Genomic DNA, 19,181 nt, shown 5'->3' on the forward strand with positions numbered 1-19,181 from the left:
GTTCAACAGCTGCCCTCTCTGAGCCTGCTTCTATCACAGATTTGTTCCTGTTACGTCTAAGATCAAATCATTTATCCTCTTTGAATGCAAACTCAAATAGAATCAATGGATTTCTTTCTAAAATAACATAAGGTCCTGTCCTGACATGACTTGCAATTTTTCGCCACAGCGGACTCTTAGGTGATATGATTATTGTGGCTAAAGTATTGTAAGATGGCACAGTAAGCATTCTTTCAAACGTACTGAACCTTAAGGCTGTGTTAGTATTAGTTAGGGGCCAGGATTAGGGGAATATGTGCCCCTGCCATGCGGCCTATATATGACAAGATCTGTTTGCACTTTGCTGTCAAAACATCTTATGTATGAAACCAGGGTCTGTTCCAGGAAGCAGGCTTAACACACTCTGAGCCTAAGCCTAAACTCTTGAGTTGATTAACCCTGAGTTGGGAAACCTTTGGTCCTAAAACAGATCAGAACTACGCAGAGTTAGCACAGTCAGCTCTTGAGTTAATGTGTGAGTTAATGTGTAATGGGAGAGAAAACATGGCCATAATTCAGCATGGTATCTGAGCTTACATTTTTATCTAGTACAACCGCAAATTAAAATGATTGCATCCCAGTTTTAATGGATCATAAAGCTAGAATATTGCAGTTTATTAGATTAGAGGTTTAAATCTATTTGTTCATCTGAAACCTGACAGGGACATACTACGGGTGACGGCAGCTAAATATAAAATATTGATCAAACTGATTAGACTGTTTACTTCTTCACCTGTGATTCAGTTACTTGGAATTATAATGTCATACAGGGAGTGCAGAATTATTAAGCAAGTTGTATTTTTGAGGAATAATTTTATTATTGAACAACAACCATGTTCTCAATGAACCCAAAAAACTCATTAATATCAAAGCTGAATGTTTTTGGAAGTAGTTTTTAGTTTGTCTTTAGTTTTAGCTATTTTAGGGGGATATCTGTGTGTGCAGGTGACTATTACTGTGCATAATTATTAGGCAACTTAACAAAAAACAAATATATACCCATTTCAATTATTTATTTTTACCAGTGAAACCAATATAAAATAAAGAGAGGGGCTGAGCTGTCAACTGATCACCACCTGGTGGTGAGTTGGATCAGGTGGCGGGGGAGGACGCTGGACAGACCTGGTGCACCTAAACGCGTAGTGAGGGTGTGCTGGGAACGTCTAGCAGAGGCCCCAGAGGGCTTTCGCTTTGGTGGCCTCAGAATCTCATCTCTGATTTTTGCGGATGATGTGGTTCTGTTGGCTTCATCGGGTGAGGGCCTCCAGCTCGCACTGGAATGGTTCGCAGCCGAGTGTGAAGCAGCGGGAATGAGGATCAGCACCTCCAAATCTGAGGCCATGGAAAAGGGTGGAGTGCCCACTCCGGGTCGGGGATGAGTTCCTGCCCCAAGTGGAGGAGTTCAAGTATCTCGGGGTCTTGTTCGCGAGTGATGGGAGAAGGGAGCCGGAGATCGACAGACGGATTGGGGCTGCAGCTGCAGTAATGCAGATGCTGCACCGGTCCGTCGTGGTGAAGAGGGAGCTGAGTGTAAAAGCGAAGCTCTCAATTTACCGGTCGATCTACGTCCCTACCCTCACCTATGGCCACAAGCTGTGGGTAGTGACCGAAAGAACGAGATCGCGGATACAAGCGGCAGAAATGAGCTTCCTCCGAAGGGTGGCTGGCCTCTCCCTTAGAAATAGGGTGAGAAGTTCGGCCATCCGGGAGGGGCTCAGAGTAGAGCTGCTGCTGCTCCACATCGAAAGGAGCCAGCTGAGGTGGTTCGGGCATCTGACAAGGATGCCCCCTGGGCGCCTCCTGGGTGAGGTGTTCCAGGCATGTCCCACCGGGAGGAGGCCCCGGGGCAGACCCAGGACACGCTGGAGAGATTATATCTCTCGGCTGGCCTGGGAACGCCTTGGTGTTCCCGCGGATAAGCTGGAGGAGGTGGCTGGGTAGAGGGAGGTCTGGGCCTCTTTGCTTAGGCTGCTGCCCCCCCAACCCGGCCTCGGATAAAGCGGATGAAGATGGATGGATGGATGGAAACCAATATAACATCTCCACATTCACAAATATACATTTCTGACATTCAAAAACAAAACAAAAACAAATCAGCGACCAATATAGCCACCTTTCTTTGCAAGGACTGTCATGGTCCTGGGCCATGTGGGCCCAGTATTCTTAGTTTTCATGTATTTTTGTATTTTGTTCTTTATTTAGGCCATGCTTCCTGGGTTGATCTGTTACGTTGTTCCTTATGTGTTTTCCCTTCGTGACTCTTACCCCCTGTGTGCCCCTCTGTGTATTTATGAGCCCTCGTCTCTCTTTGTGTTTTATTCTATGTTTTCCCCAGCCCGTTATGTCTGCGTTCTCCCCGTGCTCTCTCTCCTCCTGTTTGAACCTCTGTGTACTTCCTGTTTTACTTTGCCCATCTCCCATCAGTGTTACGTTCACTCCTGCCGTGTCTTGTTATGATTATCAGTGTCACCTGTGTTCCCCGTGTGCATCCACTTCCCCTGATCATCCCTCATGTGTATTTAGTCTCTGTGTTTCATACAGTCTGTGTCGCGTCGTCTGTGTTCCCACCCTCCATGTTTCCATGCCCGGTCTGTTGTATTCATAGCCTTACCTTAGTTCATTCCCAGTTTAGGTTTCTGTTTAGTTATTGCTTTTGAGCTGCCCTTATTCTTGTTTGTTTCTCTTGCGTTACCAGCCACAATAAAAGGCTCGCTTTTGTTTAAAGTTTACTCCCGTGTCACTCGTGTCCGCACCTGAGTCCTCCACACACTCTCCACACGGTCTGTCACAGCGGACCGTGACAAGGACACTCAAAAGCCTGCCATCCATGGATTCTGTCAGTGTTTTGATCTGTTCACCATCAACATTGCGTGCAGCAGCAACCACAGCCTCCCAGACACTGTTCAGAGAGGTGTACTGTTTTCCCTCCTTGTAAATCTCACATTTGATGATGGACCACAGGTTCTCAATGGGGTTCAGATCAGGTGAACAAGGAGGCCATGTCATTAGTTTTTCTTCTTTTATACCCTTTCTTGCCAGCCACGCTGTGGAGTACTTGGACGCGTGTGATGGAGCATTGTCCTGCATGAAAATCATGTTTTTCTTGAAGGATGCAGACTTCTTCCTGTACCACTGCTTGAAGAAGGTGTCTTCCAGAAACTGGCAGTAGGACTGGGAGTTGAGCTTGACTCCATCCTCAACCCGAAAAGGCCCCACAAGCTCATCTTTGATGATACCAGCCCAAACCAGTACTCCACCTCCACCTTGCTGGCGTCTGAGTCGGACTGGAGCTCTCTGCCCTTTACCAATCCAACCACGGGCCCATCCATCTGGCCCATCAAGACTCACTCTCATTTCATCAGTCCATAAAACCTTAGAAAAATCAGTCTTGAGATATTTCTTGGCCCAGTCTTGATGTTTCAGCTTGTGTGTCTTGTTCAGTGGTGGTCGTCTTTCAGCCTTTCTTACCTTGGCCATGTCTCTGAGTATTGCACACCTTGTGCTTTTGGGCACTCCAGTGATGTTGCAGCTCTGAAATATGGCCAAACTGGTGGCAAGTGGCATCTTGGCAGCTGCACGCTTGACTTTTCTCAGTTCATGGGCAGTTATTTTGCGCCTTGGTTTTTCCACACGCTTCTTGCGACCCTGTTGACCATTTTGAATGAAACGCTTGATTGTTCGATGATCACGCTTCAGAAGCTTTGCAATTTTGAGACTGCTGCATCCCTCTGCAAGATATCTCACTATTTTTGACTTTTCTGAGCCTGTCAAGTCCTTCTTTTGACCCATTTTGCCAAAGGAAAGGACGTTGCCTAATAATTATGCACACCTGATATAGGGTGTTGATGTCATTAGACCACACCCCTTCTCATTACAGAGATGCACATCACCTAATATGCTTAACTGGTAGTAGGCTTTCGAGCCTATACAGCTTGGAGTAAGACAACATGCATGAAGAGGATGATGTGGACAAAATACTCATTTGCCTAATAATTCTGCACTCCCTGTAGTTAAAAAGACTTGCGCTGTATGTTATATTAAAAATCGTGACTACCAGCATTTAATCACTATGTTTTAAAGTATGTAAATTATTAACAGAATATTCTGCGATATTATCTATCTTGTCCTTACAGTGATGACAGAAATGTCATAAAAGAGCTCATGTTGAAGATATTTATTGGGTTTTCTGCTAATGTCTAACCTGGTTTCAAATAATGTGTGCTTTGATAGTAACTGTGAGTGAGAAAATAAGGAGTCACAGAGAAAGCCAGAGTATGCATTATCTGGGCTAAAGAGGACAATGACCATCTGATTTGTTCCTATTGTTACGGTCTTGGATTAATGCAGTAATAAAAACAGTAGTTTTTGCCTGATTGATCACATGCCAGCTGGCTCAAAAACCTAAAACTGCAAAGACTAGCAGTGGTGTGCTTTTACCAAATAAAGTGTGCCTAGCTGACCTTGTCTTAAAAGGCATTCGACATAAGAAACACGACTGCAGCGTGTGGTTGTCAACATTGATACACACTCTTCCACATTTTAGTTCAGTACAGGAAAGTGAGCGATGACGAAGACAGTCCAGCTGCTTTGTTGTCTCTCATTAGCACATACATACACAATGACGTCATCCTTGCTGATGTTCTTAGACACACACAAATACAGAGCAGCCCCCTCTCATGTATCCATTATATCCTTTTCACGTTCCACATTACTCTTGTTATGTTGCCCTGTCACAAAGGCCTTCACCCATCAAGAGTCCTTCAAAAACAACTGATGAATGGTCACGCTACCAGGATGATGCCTCCATGGGTGGCCCTATCTGATCAACATGCTCTGACATGGGGCCCTTTGCCTTCCAAACCACGGAGTGGAAAATTTAATTGACACAGCAGACTGTCCGCGTATCACCTTCTGTGCTTCATTCTGTAAATGTCCATTCCCCTTAAAAACTGCTCACATGTATCACATATGTTTTTTGTTTGTTTTTTAAAAATAAAATCGCGTAATGTCAGGGAAATGTGGTGATTAATTATTTTGATCAAACATGTGACAAGGTTATTTATTTTATTTTCCACTTGCTTTCTAAGTTTAGAGACATACAAACTGACCCAATGTACAGCATTCAGTTTAAATGCACTTCTGAGACAAAATCATTGCAGAGAGAAACCTGTTTTCTTTCTTTGTTTTGTTGTGGTCTTGCTGGTAACTTTACCGTAGAACAAACAAAATTCTGCTTTCCACTTTAATATACCTCAAAATTTATCTGGCTGCCTGTGATAATAAAAAATGTTTAATGTACAAACGGAGTAAAATATGTATATATATTTAATTAATTTTAATTTAAATGGAAATAGTTAGTATTGCTAATATTCACATATATTAATTTTTAAATTATTATACTGTGATGTGGATGAACTTACTACCTTTTGTCAATTATATTTGACATTGTTTTTGCCAACCCCGTGGTATATAATGAAAAAGCTTGAATATACTGAAACACTCTGTGATAAATCTGAAAAACAGCCAGCACTGAGAATACAGATAGTCTGATTGAAAATGGAGAATCACTAAACAGCACACACATAGTTTATAGATAATAAGAGTGCAAAGTCTGCTGAACTTAATGTATAGTGTGACCTTGAGTGTAGTATATTACAGAGTTCTGGGCTTCAGTCTCTAACAATCTTAAGTACATGCTGCGTTCCCAGTCATGGCGCCAATAAGCTCATGAGAGCAACACACACTTAACCATGCAGCCTGTAACAACCCCCTAATCTCTACAGCAGCTCAGCCTGAGGTATGAGATATACTGTTCCTTTAATGTGTGTGTGCACTTTGGTGCATATGTAAGTGTATGTCTGTGTGCATGCTCGTGCTCATACAGTTGCACAGAAAAGTGTTGGGCATATGCTTGTGTATTGAGGCCACTGCTCTTTTCCCTTTGTACCAGGCCTGACTCTTAATTCTGCAGCCAGCACATACAGGCACGTACACACACTTAGAAAAATACACATCAATCTTCTGGAGCAGTCAGTCATCTATTGCAGCTTCAACTATTGTCCACTTGCACTGGTATGTCTGCATTCACGTATATTTGAATGCTAAAGAGGGAGAGAAGTGGGAGACCAAAAAAGAGACAGCCAATCAGCTGAAAGACATTTGGAGGTCCATAGAATGCCATGCAGTGAGTTCATTGAGTTCACATGTTTGAACCCAGCATACCTGCAAAAATGCAAGGTGGCCTTATCGCTCTTTTGTCCTGTTGTATGATGCAAAGCTCCATACAGCTCTAGGCATGTTCTCTGTTGCGTTTCAGAATGAAGGAAAAGCTGAAAGCATAAGCGGTGATCGCCAGTCGAAAGTAGGTTATCGATACTGCTGAAGACTGCCCAGAGCACTTTTAAATTGATTCTTTGAAACCGTATCATAGAAAGTGAGATTAACTTGAAAAAAAAAGCATATGAAAGGTCTCATCTGCTCATTGAGCAAAACTGAGTTTCCACATAGTTTCTTATTGATTCATTGGTTTGTCCCATCGCTCTGTTTTTAATTTTATTTTCTCTCCTTCCTGCTCTGTCCTTCTTTCCTGTTTGTTTCTTCTTTAAAACATCCTCTCGATCCAGTTGCAATTTATTATTCAGTTTTCAGCTCCAGCTTCTGTCGTTGTGAAAAACACAAAACAATATTTCAGTCATGAACATCCACTGATATTTCTGTTAAAGCACTGACCTGAAAATCACAATCTGACTTTCATGTCTCTTTTGGAAGTCATCACTGGCTTGGCAGTAAGTAAATCAGCAGTATAACAGCATTGCATTTGAATAATTGTTGATTTACCAGTTGAATAACTAAGAAATACCATAGTGAAGTACATATATTGTACTCGTAATATGCCACTGCATCATATCGACTGTATTTACGCCGGGCCCTATATGTCTTGTTGGAGAATAATTTAAAAGGAATGTTGGCACTCTGATGGATTTAAAAACCTGTACGCCTGCCAGAACTCCACTTGATTTAATTAGTCTGTAGGAAACTCTACTTGAGGCTTGGCAGACTGAATTTACAGGCTAATTTATGGTTAAACCACACACAGACACACACATATGCACAAGGTGCTCATGTAAATTAACTTTGTACTGTCTGCCTCCTTTTCCTTCAATTTTATCAGATGAGCCAGCAGAGGAAAAGAAAGGCTCCAGCTCCTCCTCCCACTCCAACATCCATCACGCAAGGCTCTGATGACACTTCAGCCTCTCCGGCTCCCACTCCTGACAGTCAAGCTCCTGATAAACCTATGCCGGCATCCCGCATCAAGGTGGCACATTCGACCACAGCCTCAGCTGCCACTGTGATAAAACTAACAGAAAAAACAGCCTCGCACAAAATAGCAGTACATCCTGTGTCCAATGCCATGCCAACCTCCAGCTCCCCAACCCCGAGCAGCAGCACTACTGACAGCCTTGCTGTGCAGGATTCCAGCTCTGAACTAAGCCAGGGTCTTGATGATTCAGATGCTGACCTAGAGCAGGCTGAATCCCATTACAGCTACAGTAGCAGAAGCACAACAAGTGGGTCCGTGCGGGTCCAACCTGCTGCGAAAAACTCCAGCGGCAGAGTGGAAGATTCAGTCAGCAGCGCGGCCGGCAAAATAGCTCAAGACAGGACGTCAGAGAATAACTCCATGTCGGAGACTGAGTCCGCCCTGAACCTGAAGCTGGATGAGGCTGAGAACAATAGGCACAGCGGAATGGGTAAATATCTATAAAATGGCCTTACAGCAAGCGTACAACACAGCAGCAAACATTTAAAGACTTCCCTTCATAAATTCACACACTAAAGCAACAAAAGTTACGCAGAAAAGACACATAAATTGTTTAGCAGCAAGTAAAAAAAAAAAGATAATTATATTTATAGTGACATAGAAGGCATACAAGGGAAACTTTGAGATCTACCTATTCTCAGACACAACTACTGCATATATATGCTTTGTATCTCTGTCTGTCTTAAAAAAAAGAGCATATCATGATTCCACTGGCAGAAAAAGTGAGCTTTGCCATTGTTCATTGAACTCTTGACAGTGACTGTAAACACACTTTCTATATGCTGAAGAAGTGAGAGGTGAGTCAGAAGTTGCCTGTAGAGATTTCTACGTGTTAGAAGTGACTGAATATCTGCTCGAGAGAGCTCAGCTGTCACACTGCAGCAACATCTGAAAGTGTCACGAATGACATGCATAACCTGCTGAAGGAAAGTGTGTGTGTGTGTGTGTGTGTGTGTGTGTGTGTGTGTATGTGTGTGTGTGTGCGTGCGTGCGTGCGTGCGTGCGTGCGTGCGTGCGTGCGTGTCATGGCTGAAGGACAGGAACTCGTGGAGCTGGTTTTCATCATCGCCCATGAGACAATATAGTCCTTGTTTCTCCCTTAAACTTATCAGCCTCTTACAGTACATTCTTCTGTCTTTTTTCACCCCCCTCCCTCCCTTTTTTTGTTACACTCATTTTTTTTATATTCCTCTCTTTCTTTCTCTCTATCTCTCTTATGCCTGCACCCACTCGCTCAAACCTTTAAAGCTGGCAGATACAAAGGCAGACAGATCCATCACAGATTTAAGCAGGATCTACTTGAACTTTAGCTGGCCTCATATTGATCTTTATATAACCCAAATCTTTCTCCACAGCAAAGCGAGATTGCGGCAGAGGGTTGTCGTGTCTGACAGGGGCATAGATGAGAGAGCTGTAGACCTCAAAAGGGATGAGAAAGGTGAGAGTATGAGAATGAAGTTGAGAGAGTGGAGCATGGGAAGGTTTTGACAGAGGTTTTGACAGAGGGTGGCAGGCAGAGGCAGGGGGACTAGAGGAGTTTAAGGAGAGAAGGGTGATGGACAGGCGGATGAAAGCAAGAGAAAGGATGAAGTATGAGGAGGTTAGTGCATTAGACAGTTCAGAAGACGCAGCACGAAGGTCATTAATACATTTATAGACCTAGCTACTTTCTTTTTCTCTATCCTGACGCTCTGCTGACAGTGCACCACCTTCTCGCCTCTCTTTTGCTTCGACTTTTGCTATTTTCAGTCTTTCTTCTGTATCTTCAAACTATATAAGAAACTATTCGCTGAGTTAAGATGTGTGTTTGTGTATTTGTGCTGAAATGGTTATACTCCAAAAACTACATTCCTTCAAGTGGTCCCTTTTCACCCTTTAAACTTTTCACCCACAGTGACTGTTAAAAAATGTTTTCTGCCTGACAACTGAACTGGTTATACATGAACAAGTACAAACTTGTGTGAATAGCTTACATATATGTTAGGTAAACAGCATCACCCTACACATGACCAGAGATGGGCAGTAACGCATTACTTGTAACGCGTTACTGTAATCTGATTACTATTTTCAAGTAACGAGTAAAGTAAGGGATTACTATTGCAAAAACGGTAATTAGATTACCGTTACTTTCCCGTAGGAACGCTGCATTACTGCGTTACTAAAACCGTGATTTTTTGCGAGAATGTCTCACGACAGTGACGTAAGCGAGTGCGCCGTTAGTGACAACAGCTGTGTGCAGATCAACAATGGATCACATATCGATTGTGGGAGAGAATATGAGCGTGCAGCGTTTAAAGCGTGGAAGTACTGACCTTACTTTGAGTTTGATTCCATAAAAAGTGACAAAAACATTAGTGTCCGTTGTGCATGGGAAGAAAACTTCTTTTTACAGCGAAAAAACCCCCTAAACTTCCAAGCAAGCACCGAGTGCGCAACGACGTAATGGGAAATTCACAGAGAAACTCGCTGTCAGGTTTTGTAGATCGGACTCACGCGCAGACCACTAGTGTCTTCAAAAGGTGCATTTATTTACAGTGTTCCTCTACAGTGGAATTCATATATACATATAGTGATGTCAAGGGGAAAAGGGGCCGGGGTTCCAGGGTCCAGGAGTGAAAGAGGCAGGAGTCCAGGAAGGGAAGGTTTTCATTCAGCCCTCGCACATCTCCTCTCCTTTCCTTTATCTCTCTTGCTTCCGTTCAGTCGCCATGCACAGGGAAAGAACAGGTCCAGAGGCGATCTATACACAGGCAGAAAAAAACCATTAGTTTCCTGGTTCAGACAGGCTCACAAACTGACTTTACAAAATACAGGACGACTGACGCTGATGGCTCAACGATCCAGCGACGAGTAGAGCAGACTCGCCCTCTTAAGAAGGGTTCCAATCTCTTATGATCAGCAACAGATGAAAGAGAGAATGGAAGAGGGCGAGAGAGAAAGGGAAACAAAAACAAAGCACCTGACAGCTGTCAGCTGTCGAGGAGCGGAGACCATGACAGTACCACCCCCTCAACGGGAGCCTCCCGGCGACCCACCAGGCTTGTCCGGATGCAGGCGGTGAAACTCCCGGAGCATGGGCACGTCCAGAACGGCCGCCCGAGGGACCCAGGAGCGCTCCCCCACGCCATAGCCCTCCCAGTCAACCAGGTACTGACAGCCACGTCCCCGGCGCCAAGAGTCCAGTCAAGCTGTTATGGGCGTACTCGATCCACGGCAACTCCTCACTCCAGATGGTTTGATTGGTGGAGGCGACACAGCGCAGGGCGGTCTCCAGTTCTTGGTTGGCCCGCTCGGACTGGCCGTTGCTCTGAGGATGATAACCCGAGGATAGACTAACCTTTGCGCCCAGGGAGTTGCAGAACTCTTTCCAGACCCGAGAAGTGAATTGAGGCCCTCTGTCGGACACTATGTCTTCCAGGATCCCATGCAGGCGGAAGACGTGAGTGGCGAGTAGGCGTGCGGTCTCTAGAGCTGTGGGAAGCTTAGGCAGAGCAATGAAATGAGCCGCTTTAGAGAAACGATCGATTATGGTGAGAATGACAGTGTTACCTGCTGATGGAGGTAGTCTGGTGATGAAGTCCAGTGCTATGTGAGACCATGGCCTGGAAGGAGTGGATAACGGATGTAGCTGACCCGCCAGGGGTTGGTTCGATGGTTTGTTTCGGGCACAGACCGTACAAGCAGTGACGTATTCCCGAGTGTCTTGGGTGAGTGAGGGCCACCAGAAGCACCGCTGGAGAAACTTAATGGTGCGATGTATCCCTGGGTGGCATGAGAACCGGGCCGTGTGAGCCCATTGTAGAACCTGGGATCTGACAGAGCGCGGAACATAGAGTCGGTGGGTGGGCCCCCCTCCCGGATCCAGTTCGGCTACCTGAGCCGCCCGGACGGCCGCCTCGATCTCCCAGGTGATGGCCCCGATAGTACAGGTTGCCGGCAGGATAGAATCCGGATCCGCCTTTTCGTCAGCAGCGGAGAACTGACGGGAGAGAGCGTCCGGCTTGACGTTTCGGGAACCGGGTCTGTAGGTGATTGAGAAGTGGAAACGGGTGAAAAACAGGGCCCATCTGGCCTGTCGAGCGTTAAGACGTTTCGCCGTTTGAAGGTAGGCCAGGTTTTTGTGATCGGTCCAGACCACGAAGGGTTGAGTGGTGCCCTCCAGCCAATGCCGCCATTCTTCCAGGGCGAGCTTAATCGCCAAGAGCTCCCGATCGCCCACGTCGTAGTTACGTTCTGCAGGGGTGAGACGACGGGAAAAATAGGCACAAGGATGCATCTTACCCTCCCTCTGTTGGGAAAGGACGGCCCCCACCCCTGAGTCGGATGCGTCGACCTCCACCACGAACTGAAGAGTGGTGTCAGGTTGGACCAGGATGGGCGCTGAAGCAAACCGTTTCTTGAGCTCCTGAAAGGCTGATTGGGCAGCGTCACTCCACTGAAAAGCAAGCTTGGGAGAGGTTAACTGGGTTAATGGTAAGGCAATCCTGCTGAAGTCCCGTATGAATCTCCTGTAGAAGTTAGCGAAGCCAAGGAAGCGTTGCAACTGGCGACGGTTGTCTGGTTCGGGCCAGTTCACAACAGCCTTGACTTTCACAGGGTCGGGTCGGAGATCTCCACGCTCGATTATGTACCCTAGGAAGGCAACTGAGGGCACATGAAACTCACATTTCTCGCTTTTGACGAACAGCCGGTTCTCCAGAAGGCGTTGCAGTACCAGCCGGACCTGGGTCTCGTGTTCAGCCTGGGAGGAAGAGAAGATCAGAATGTCGTCTAGATAGACAAACACAAATCGGTTAATAAAGTCCCTTAGAACATCGTTGACCAGAGCCTGGAATACTGCAGGTGCGTTAGTGAGGCCGAATGGCATTACCAGATACTCGAAATGTCCAAGGTGAGTATTGAACGCCGTCTTCCATTCATCGCCATCCCGAATCCGAACCAGGTGGTAAGCGTTTCTCAAGTCCAGCTTGCTGAATATGACGGCTCCCTGGAGAAGTTCGAAAGCGGAGGTGAGCAGGGGCAGTGGATATTTATTCTTGACCGTAATGTTATTGAGTCCCCGAAAGTCAATACAGGGTCGGAGGGTCTTATCCTTCTTTTCCACAAAGAAGAAACCTGCTGCGACGGGTGAGGAAGAGGCACGGATGATGCCGGCAGCGAGGGATTCAGTTATATATTTCTCCATAGCCTCCCGTTCCGGCAGCGAGAGGCTATAGAGGCGGCTGGTCGGTAAGGGAGCTCCCGGCAGCAGGTCTATGGCACAGTCATAGGGCCGATGGGGTGGCAGCGACTGGGCTCGGTCCTTCCGAAACACCTCAGCGAGATCGTGGTAAACAGACGGCACATCTGCTAAGTCGGAAGACCGCGGTGGCTCTGGGCCGGTGACCGATTTGTTAGGAGGAACAGCAGCCTTAAGGCAAGTCATATGACACTCCTCTCCCCAGCCCGTGATGCCTCCTTTCTGCCAATTAATCGTGGGGTTGTGTTGCTGGAGCCAGGGATGACCGAGAACTAACGGCGTCTGAGTGGAGTGAAAAACAAAAAAGCTAATCTCCTCCGAATGATTACCAGACAGTGTGAGGGTGAGCGGCTCAGTGATGTGTGTGATGTCGGGGAGGCACTGCCCTGATAAAGCCGTGACGCGTAAGGCGTGGGGTAGTGACTCCACAGTCACACAGAGTTGTTTTGCTAGTTCAGAGTCAATGAAATTTTGTTCTGCTCCAGAATCAATAAGCACAGAAAGTGAATGACACTCGGAGTGGACCAAAAGCTTAGCCGGCAGGGCTAAACGTGGAGGAGATTTATCCTGATTCAAACCGCCCACCAGTACTCCTACCATCACTGGCGGGCACGGCCTTTTGCTCGCGACGGACAGGAGGCAATCATGTGTCCCTTATTACCACAATACAGACACTCACCGGCCGTGATGCGTTGCTGACGTTCTGCAGCAGTTAGGTGAGAGCTGCCGATTTGCATGGGCTGTACCTCTCCGTCGGCGCCCCCTGATGTCCGGGAGGACCGGTAATCGGCCGAAGCCTCCGCCCCTCGTGGCCCTGCGGCCTCCTGGGAACTGGAGTTCCGTGCTTGCCGACGAGCTCGTAGCCGCTCATCCACCTTAATACATAACGACATCAATTCGTCAAAAGCAGTGGGTAGGTCCCGCATAATCAATTCATCTTTCAGATCTTCCCGGATGTTATTTAACAATGTGCTCCTGAGCGCATCCGGTCCCCAGCCGGTTTCTTCTGCCAAAATCCAAAAATCGATTGAATAGTCTGCCATACTCCGCTTACCTTGCTTAAAGTTAAGGAGGCGGAGCGCCGCAGCCTCGACTCCAGAGCCCTGATTAAACACAGTCTTAAAGTTAATCACAAACCTCTCAAAAGAGATCTCCGGGTTGGAGTTTAACACGACCTGGGCCCATTTCAAAGCCCGGTCACGAAGCATCTGTACCAAAAAAGCAATCTTTGCCCTGTCATTGTTATGAAAACGCCGCTGTTCGCGGAAAATCAATGAACACTGGGCCAGAAAGCCAGGGCACTTCTCTGTCTCCCCCGAAAAGGGCTCGGGCGAAGGCAGGGGACCGTCAGAGGATGGGGTGGCTGCCGATGAGTGACCTGCCATAGCCGCTGCGAGTGTCTCCTGCGGGGCAGGGTGAGCCGGCTGGGGGGTCCCTGGCTGTACTCCCCTGGCGTAGTCAAACCGGAAACAGCTTGAGTTAGTGCGGCGATCTCACCTCGCAGCTGATGTAGCATTTGTTCGTGGCGAGTCAGCGCCGCTTCTTGGGCAGCCAGTGCCTGACCGATGGTATTCTGATCTGCTGAGTCCATGTTGTGGCTGGATCGTTCTGTCAGGTTTTGTAGATCGGACTCACGCGCAGACCACTAGTGTCTTCAAAAGGTGCATTTATTTACAGTGTTCCTCTACAGTGGAATTCATATATACATATAGTGATGTCAAGGGGAAAAGGGGCCGGGGTTCCAGGGTCCAGGAGTGAAAGAGGCAGGAGTCCAGGAAGGGAAGGTTTTCATTCAGCCCTCGCACATCTCCTCTCCTTTCCTTTATCTCTCTTGCTTCCATTCAGTCGCCATGCACAGGGAAAGAACAGGTCCAGAGGCGATCTATACACAGGCAGAAAAAAACCATTAGTTTCCTGGTTCAGACAGGCTCACAAACTGACTTTACAAAATACAGGACGACTGACGCTGATGGCTCAACGATCCAGCGACGAGTAGAGCAGACTCGCCCTCTTAAGAAGGGTTCCAATCTCTTATGATCAGCAACAGATGTGCTGATCACCTCCAGGTGTGTAGGCCAGGGGCAGGAGTCCATACTGAGCTCCGCCCCGGCAGGAGAAAGAGAGAATGGAAGAGGGCGAGAGAGAAAGGGAAACAAAAACAAAGCACCTGACAGCTGTCAGCTGTCAGCTGTCGAGGAGCGGAGACCATGACACTCGCGGATTCTTCAACTGACCGCGGCACACCTGCACCAGGGTAAACCGCCGCCTACCGCAGTCCTGCTTTACAGGTGAAAATAGAGCAACAGGACCGCTGAGTCTTTGACTTTATTTATTTTCTGCTGTGTTTTACTTGCATCTATTTGAAAGAGTGAGTGTAAACACAAAAAATATTTTATTTTATGTGCTGGAATGTGCAGAAAATAGGTTTAAATGTTAAACAAATTTATTCAAGTCAGAGAATGTAGCATATAATTAAATCTTTGCTTGATGCATAAAGTTAAAAGATTAAAACTGATAAAACAAGTTAAAAAAAGAGACTTTTCCATTTGATTACATTTTGTATGATGGATTATGTAGAAAAAGCAGAATTGGGCTGAAAGATCTATCGCTTTATTACCTATTCAGGTTGTAAATCGTGTTTTTAAAAAGTAACTAAGTAACTAAGTAATTAATTACTTTTGAAAATAAGTAATCAGTAAAGTAACGGGATTACTTTTTTGGGAAGTAATCAGTAATTAGTTACTGATTACTTTTTTCAAGTAACTTGACCAACATTGCACATGACATATAGAGTGGTTCACTCATGCCTGAAAATGCAGAGATTTGCCATCTGAAGGGTTTTAATTACTCTGTTTTTCATTATTCCTTAATTTATGTATGATTTTTTTGAGCCTGTCATTTAATGTGTATATGTGTATGAGTGTGCGCTCCAGTGGTTCTCAAGGTTATAACTGCGTAGTTTATCATCCCAGCCCTGCCTGTTATTTCGGTACCATCCAACTGTCAACAACAGAGTAAACAGAAAACATAGAAAGTTGACGAATCACAAGCTTTATAAGTAAATTTAGGCAGCTGGATTTCAGCACAGCTTTTCCCCATTATTGTGCTTTTATTCCTATTACTTTTTCAGATGCTTCGTATGTATCATTTGCAGTCGACTCCTCACTTCCTTTCTTACTGTTTCCTTACTGCTTAAAAGCTGTTTGTGCTTTCAGTAATGATCCTGTAAACAGTTCAACAAAGCTTTGCATTTGTCTTTTCTGGACATCTAGTTTCAAAGGTGTTTACTCATAGCTATAACAAGTAAAACTGCAGTCTTAACTAACATATGTTAAAATGTTTTAATTTACTATGTCATAACAGCTCTGCTTCCTAGAGATGTTATATAGCTTATTTATATTGTTAATTATTGATGCCTCTCATTGTAAATTACCACAGATGCAATTCTAGAGGACCTTGTAGTGCTTTAAGGGCCAAAAACTTTGTGGGAGTGCTATGACAGACCACAGTGCTTTGATTTCCACATCACTGTAGGTTTTTGATGCCTTTTACAGTTGGGAGGTTCATTCAAATGAAGAAGCACAAAGCAAGTATTTGATTGAGAGTGGACTTTGGACTTGACCAGGTCTAATCTATAAATACGTTTTTATAATATTGGGACTTCCAGGTTAAATAAAGGTCAGCAAAATAAATGAATAAAAAGCTAACTCTTTCCTATAACTCAGTGATAGACATAACCTGTGGCTAGTGAGCCTCTAATGGCAAACATGGTGATTTAGAAAATATAATAATTGGCAATTTAGAACAACAGCAGAAAAAAATCTAAATTCTAGTTACCAAATTCATGAATAATCTTTATGACATAGTCTCACCAAACCTTCTGGTTTACATCGTCTAGTCCTCCGACCCCAGCAGCAAGAGGTCTAGGCAGCGTTGCACATACCTCTTCGGTGAAGTATGTGAAAATCCCCTATATGTAAATGGAGTCAATAAAATATGTATAAAAACTATTTATTGTATCATTAAAAGTTGAGGGGATCCTCAAACACCCCCCTCCTCCTTCAAAACCCGCCCCTGGTTCACATGCCCATGATCTACCATTGTGCACTTGTCACAGAGTTGCCCAAATAAAATATGGACGTCATTTTATGGATTGTCATGAGAACTTAAAGGGCTAAAGAAGCAACTGTTTCCACAAATAAATGTCGTTTTCTTTACAACTTCCAGTTCAATGAGAAGTTTCAATATAACTTGTTAAGTCACTTTCCCCATTTTTGAAGTATGACCATCAGTGCTTGCCCTGCCCGCATGCTGTTTTTCCTTTAGGAAACACTCATCGTCTGGTGCCACCCAAACCTCTCCGTTCTCCCGTGCAGGAGCCATCACAGCATGTATCACCCTCTACTCCTCCCTCGACACCCCCTCCCCCTGAGCCTACAGAGAGCAACTCTCCGCAGAATCTCACGGAGGTGGAGGAAGCTCCCCAGTGTAGGTTCCACATGGACTGCCCTCCCCCTAACCTCGATTCTTGTTTTCTCTTGTCTTTCCTAAAAGCTGCCAATCAGGTTTTCCAGCTCTTAATTCGTTTTCACCCAGTCACAGTTTGTATCTGGCTTAACTGCCAAACCTTGATGTTTGTGTTTCTATGGCAGTCCTGAACTCTGTCCTTTCATGTTTTCCATCTCTCCTTCAGTGACCTGGGCAGCAGAGTTGTTAAGTGATGCTGGGTCCAAATGAGGTCAGGGGGCTTCATATATATATATAAACGTCAATCTCTAAGCTTTGATATTTTCCCTGGGTCCAAAGGGTCAGGTCTAAGGTCAACAGCAATCTTCTTGAGTACCTTTCATGTTGCATTTAAACAGGACGTGGGAGTAAATTAGATGTATAATTGACGAGAATTTTGAGTGATGCTGAACTGTTTTTAATGCCACCTTCTGTCCCTGTAGGTGCTCCCTATATGTTTTGGTTTTTCTTTTAATGCTCCTTACCTTACCAAATACAAATTTAATGATCTACTCATCTCAAATCTCATCTGTTCTCTTCTTTCCTCCCCCACCCCTCACCCTCCTGTGTAGTGTACTGCTGCGGGCCTGTGCGTCTTCGTTCCAAACACTCCTGAAGTCTCTCTCTCTCCCTCTCTCTCTCTGGCTCGATCCTTCCTTCACTCCGACAGTCCTTTTTCATCAGCTCCCTTTGGTTCTCCATGGCCTCGCTTATTTCTGCTGGACTTTTCTTTGATAATCACCATCCTCCTCTCATCCCTTTGATGTCTACTTCTGCTGTTCTCTGCTGTCTTGTATTTGGTGTTACAGTCTCACGTTTGAGTACCATTTCATTTGTATAACTTGCCTTTACAGAATCCATTCTCACTGCATATAACCTTGTGACAAAAGTGAAAGCAAGTTGGAAAAAGTTTTGCTCTTTAAAAAAAAGCTTGTTTTTTTTTGTACTGTTTGTATTGTTTTTATCCTTTTTACAAATGTTTGTACATATTCTGCATGGTTTTTACTTCACATTGATCCACTGGTTGTCAGCGTTGAGAGTTGAGTTAAAAGTGGACACAGAATGTGGTCAGAAGGCAGCGGTGCTAGGTCATGTGATTTCAGCCAATATTTCGGTGATGTGATAGCTGCAGATCGATTGCAGGACAGTGTACGTCGCTCTGTCTTTGCCTGGTATTGTGGCTTGGTTTAGAAACATAAAACCCGAACGCGTGCTGACTTTAGCAAAAGTATGGAAAGAGTGATGTATCGATGACATGTTACTTTTAGGTGGTAATGGCTCTTAAATTTCATAAAGACAAGCATATGAAATACAAGACCTCTCTCCAAAGAAAGCTTTTAACAGTCTACTTCAAAATTAACAAGACACTGTGAACTGGAGGCAGCTTGTAGCTCAGTTAATGCTTCACATTTTGTTTTTGAAGGATTGCATTAACTGTAGAATTAGGAATTTTATTTAGGATGAAAAACCACAAGAAATCTGAGCTTTAAAAAACTGTTTCATAGAAAGAACTTGTGTACAGTTACGAGCGGTGTAATAGAAAACATCCTGCATGCTAAAGTACAGTTTTTTGTGTTATCTTTGTTTTTATTAAGCAATTCTCTATTGTATGAATGCAACATTTGTGGTATTGAAGTGTATTATGCGGTGAAGACGAATTTTACTTTTTTGAGATGAGGACAGTTTTAGACAGCAATGCACAGGCCTGAACTGATTACATTTTAATTGTACGGTAATTTAATTTTCTTTCTGATGACATTTTTAGAACTCTGAATCTTCCAAGCCTTTGAAATACGGTGCATATGCGTAGCCTATTTCAGGGGATGTATAATTTAAATTAAGTACTTTTTGAACCTGCAAAGGATTGATCATCGATTTCTTTTTTTTCTTTTTCCTTTTTTGGGGTGATTGAAAAAAGAATATGTTTACAAGAAATAGTTGATTAAACTTTTCAAGACTGCCCCAAGATTCCAGGACACTGATTTAGCACTGTGCATGGAATGTAGTGGCATGTCACAGTATTAACAGCTTGGGAATGGAGACACCCTTAGTTTAGCTCTAACAGACAATTTT

At 44.8% G+C, this 19,181-nt stretch overlaps 1 protein-coding gene across 10 annotated transcripts in view; it reads left to right on the forward strand.

Annotated features, from left to right (window-relative positions):
* Positions 1-19,181, forward strand: part of cobl (cordon-bleu WH2 repeat protein) — a 66,274-nt gene that overhangs the window by 38,313 nt on the left and 8,780 nt on the right. For 9 of the 10 annotated variants that reach the window (XM_080897198.1, XM_080897205.1, XM_080897207.1 and 6 more), the window contains 2 exons: positions 7,211-7,793; positions 16,929-17,090. In XM_080897198.1, the coding sequence (XP_080753324.1) occupies positions 7,211-7,793; positions 16,929-17,090 (745 nt within the window). The remainder of the gene's footprint in view (positions 1-7,210; positions 7,794-16,928; positions 17,091-19,181) is intronic. The other variant, XM_080897199.1, reaches the window with a different exon arrangement.

The sequence above is a fragment of the Rhamphochromis sp. 'chilingali' genome (assembly GCF_963969265.1).
Source record: "Rhamphochromis sp. 'chilingali' genome assembly, chromosome: 11".
NCBI lineage: Eukaryota > Metazoa > Chordata > Actinopteri > Cichliformes > Cichlidae > Rhamphochromis > Rhamphochromis sp. 'chilingali'.